Here is a 3,954-nt window from a genome sequence, read left to right on the forward strand (position 1 = left end):
GGTCGTCGACGCAGCCGAGTGGGGCCGTCGATGCAGCCGAGTGGGGTCGTCGATACAGTCGAGTGGGGTCGTCGATGCAGCCGAGTGGGGTCGTCGATGCAGCCGAGTGGGGAGATGTTTACGCGCGAACGAACTCCGGGTAGCTTTTTTATCGGATGGCGCGTGCGGCTCGAAGCGAGGGGAATCGGCGCGATCGGTGAGCGCAGTTCTTGCGATGTTGTGCATTGACGCCCCGAACACCCGAATGGAGCTACGGCTCTCTGACCTCAAGAATTTGGAGGACCTATTCTTGGCCGGTTGGAGCCCCTCGCTCACCTGGGTCTCAGGAGCCCGTTCTAATGAACATCGTTCTACTGAACAGCATTCTAATGAACAGCGTAAGCTATTGAATATCGATCACGTAGTGACGTCCCGAGCAGTGCAAGGGGCTATTGTTAACGCCAACGAGAGAATAAGAAAACGTGCCCGTCAGGTCGCACATTCTCTTCACGACTTCAAAAATTTAATCGCTCCGGTGAGTTTCGGAATAACTAACGGCGAATGCAAGCCGCTCTCGTTTCTTACATGTCAGATCGTGTCAAATGAGTTCTTTACAATAGAGCTTAACTTCGGTAACATAAAATCGGATCGTCAGGATTATGGTAGAGTACAGTATTCTACTTTGGCACCGTCTATACAGGGCACCGTCGATACGGGGCGTCGTCGATACGGGACGCCGTGTAGCCAATAATGTATCCAATAGTGTGTGTGCAAAGAGTGTGTGGCAAAGAGTGTGTGGCAAAGAGTGTGTGTGGCAAAGAGTGTGTGTGGCAAAGAGTGTGTGTGGCAAAGAGTGCTAAGACGAAAGCACTTTGATGGGGATTTAATCCAGTGGTCTTTTTACCTTTCAAACCGAACGTATGGTCGTCGCATTGTGTGTTCCAAGACCAACCAACCAACCACCCCCTGTTGACATTCACTCGCATCAGCAGACCTATGCCTCTCTGCGGATGAGAACGGACTCCGGTTCTTTTTTTTCCGATGGCACGCGCGGTTCAAAGCGAGGAGAAATCAACGCGATCGGTTGATGCGGTTCACGCAATATTTGCATTGACGCCCCGAACACCAGGATGGAACTGCAGCTCTCTGACCCCAAGAATTTGGAGGACCTATTCTTGGCCGGTTGGAGTTCTTTACCCATCTGGGTCTTAGGAGCACGTTCTGATGAACAATGTGATCAGCTCAAGCATTTGAATATCGATCACGTAGTGGCGTCCCATTCAGTACAACGAGCTATCATTAACGTTGACGAGAGTGCAAGAAAACGGGCCCGTCGAATCGTGGCCGCTCTTCGCGACTTTAAGACCATGGCTGTGTCATCGGGCTGTGGCATCACCAACGGTAATGGCCTGTCCCTCTCTTCTGTTACCGGACAGTTCGTGTCAAAAGAGTCCTTTAAGGTGAAACTCAAGTTTAGCACACCAAAACGTCGAGAGTATCGTAAAATAATCTACCTGTAGTACCTTGCCGGATATAAGCCAGCCGGATATAAGTCAGTCGAATATATGCCAGTCAGCTTTTTTACTTTCAGACTACGGAAGTGTTGGCCACTGGAGATACCTTGCTCTGGTTTGATTGGTTCTTCCTTCACTGGTTATCGGTCGTCCAATAGCCTCCCCTCAATGACACATCGATCGTCTCCAGACATGTATCGACCAGCTGTACCGCTTGTGGCCTTCACGGTATATATTGATATCTATCTACCCCCGCAAACATTTTTTGCCGCGGTAATCGAGTGCGTTGGGAGTACGTCAAGATCGATTTTGGCGGCGCGCCTGTATGGAGTTAGTTACGCAGGACGCTTCAATGAACTGCGTGCAAGACGCGGTAGCGAGGCAGGCGGGTCGCGCGTCAGGGCCGACCAGGCGGGTCGCGCGTCAGCGTCGATCGCGTGTGTGTTTTGAGCCGGGCTAACAACCAGGATCCACAGGCGTGTGCCATTGTGATTTTTCATTGACGACATGAACGTTTTATCACCAACAGCTCCCTCCATTCAGCCTCCTGCATTCAGGCTTTGGTGCTCGTCCACTCAGGTGCTCGTCCACTCAGATGCTCGTCCACTCAGATGCTCGTTCGTCCGTTCGATCTGCCCGGAATCAGATTTTTTTTGCCGATGGCACGAGCTATTGCTAGTGAGAAGAAACCACAATTCGTGAGTGCAGCGCTTGCGTTATTGTGCATAGATGCTCCGAATACCCGGATGGCTGTGCGAGTTCGAGATGTTACGAAATTAGAGAATTTCCTCTTGGCGAGTTGGAGTGAAGAGACTGCCACGATCCGTCCAGTCGCGGCCGGCTTGACACCGAACCAGAGAATTAGAGTCGACGACGTTTTGTGTTCAGAAGAAGTGCGGAGACTGGCACTTGGTGCCACCAGTCGAGATCGATATTGGGCTCACGAGGCTTGTCTGTCACTCGTCGACACCGCTGGGCAATTCGTGATGGCTAATAGCAGGATAACAAATGGTGATGGCAAGGTCCTAAGCGACATGAAGGTTGATCTAGCGACACCCGAAAGTTTCCGATTGACATTCTATTTTACATAGTTGCTCACCACGGTGCGTGCGCTGTGTGCTCACCACGGTGCGTGCGCGGTGTGCTCACCATGGTGCGTGCGCGGTGTGATGATGGTTAGAAAGTATGTATCAGTGTTTGTTTGTTCGCATAAAATTCTTCCAGAGGAAACTCGATAAAGGTTTGTTTGAACTTTCTGGCTTTGCTTTTCTGGCGCCGAAATGAAGTGTCGCTACAATGCGTCCGTCCGATGAACGGGTGCCTTCGATGTGGTTCAGCGCGTTTTGATTGCCGTTGGTTATACCGGAGTTCTTGGTTTCGATGTAGAGTCCCTCGGGCGTGAAGTGGCTCTCGACATCCAGGGGGATATTGCCCGTTGCTTTGTGAGCGGTCGCAGCAAGTCTTTTTACTTCTTCCGAACGTAATACGTCGTCGATATGCAGAACGCCAAATTGCTCGCCCGGCTCCGCACCCTCAACTGCAGCTGGCCTGATCGTCACCATCTCAGGGCTCCCACCAGCCGAGAGCAATTCGGACAACTGCTGACCTTCGCATCCTCGCACCATCATACGGGTATTCGGAGCGTCAATGCATACCAACGCAAGAGCTGCACTCACCGAATGCCCCGACTTCTTCTCTCCAAGTATCGCCCGTGCCATTGAACCAAAAAAAGGAAGCAAAACCGACGACCAGACAAAACAACATCCTCACCTGGTCTCGTTGTCCCCGGCACCCTTCACCCGCCCGGCACCCTTCACCCGCCCACTCGGCTCCTACGGGATACAACAAACGGGCTGTCAGGTGGCCATCGACGGTTGCAGAGAGTTCGCGCTGTGCCAAAATTCTTGTACACCTCTAAAGACGACCGACAAGTCCCAAGCACACACCCTGACAGCTCACTGCTCCGTTGCGACTTCTGGAACATAATGAGTGACGCTGTTATGTCGTATGCTCCAGCACCAATTTTTTTTTTTAACATAGTGCAACTGTGCTCGATGGATCTATTTCTATAGTTTCTCTCTTGCTTCAGTTCCAATGCATTCAACATTAACCACGGCGTGAAGATGAAGGTGGCTCTTGTTAACGGCTGACCATGCTCCTCGTGGGGTGGATGATTCTTCCTTGTTAACACGGCTTACTGAGCGCTGACAAAACCTCACTGATGAGCATCTCCTCATCAACAGCATGGCGGGCCATGTGAATTCCCTGCAGGAGGTTCTCGGTGTATAATTCGTGGGCAGGATTCAATGGCAAAGTTGATGGCAAAAATAGGGAGGGTGGATTTTCGTTGAATTCTTCCTATGTCAGTTTTTGTAAAAGACTGTCGGCCTTCGTTATACCTTTTCTCTGCCTGTCTTCTGTCGCTGGTGTTGTCTTCTGTCGCTGGTGTTCTCTTCTGTCG

At 51.3% G+C, this 3,954-nt stretch overlaps 4 protein-coding genes across 4 annotated transcripts; 3 read left to right on the forward strand and 1 right to left on the reverse strand.

Annotated features, from left to right (window-relative positions):
* Positions 1-244: 244 nt before the first annotated feature.
* On the forward strand, positions 245-730 carry GNI_090500 (hypothetical protein; the record flags this gene model as incomplete). The annotated part of the gene is made up of 1 exon (XM_011132526.1): positions 245-730. The coding sequence occupies one exon, from the start codon at positions 245-247 to the stop codon at positions 728-730; it is 486 nt and encodes a 161-aa protein (XP_011130828.1).
* Positions 731-1,109: 379 nt separating this feature from the next.
* On the forward strand, positions 1,110-1,499 carry GNI_090510 (hypothetical protein; the record flags this gene model as incomplete). The annotated part of the gene is made up of 1 exon (XM_011132527.1): positions 1,110-1,499. One exon carries the CDS (start codon positions 1,110-1,112, stop codon positions 1,497-1,499), a length of 390 nt encoding a protein of 129 aa, XP_011130829.1.
* Positions 1,500-2,152: 653 nt separating this feature from the next.
* On the forward strand, positions 2,153-2,584 carry GNI_090520 (hypothetical protein; the record flags this gene model as incomplete). Its single annotated transcript, XM_011132528.1, has 1 exon — positions 2,153-2,584. The coding sequence occupies one exon, from the start codon at positions 2,153-2,155 to the stop codon at positions 2,582-2,584; it is 432 nt and encodes a 143-aa protein (XP_011130830.1).
* A 99-nt stretch (positions 2,585-2,683) lies between these two features.
* Positions 2,684-3,211, reverse strand: GNI_090530 (hypothetical protein; the record flags this gene model as incomplete). The annotated part of the gene is made up of 1 exon (XM_011132529.1): positions 2,684-3,211. One exon carries the CDS (start codon positions 3,209-3,211, stop codon positions 2,684-2,686), a length of 528 nt encoding a protein of 175 aa, XP_011130831.1.
* Between the last annotated feature and the right edge of the window lie 743 nt (positions 3,212-3,954).

The sequence above is a fragment of the Gregarina niphandrodes genome, assembly GCF_000223845.1.
Source record: "Gregarina niphandrodes unplaced genomic scaffold scaffold00018, whole genome shotgun sequence".
NCBI lineage: Eukaryota > Apicomplexa > Conoidasida > Eugregarinorida > Gregarinidae > Gregarina > Gregarina niphandrodes.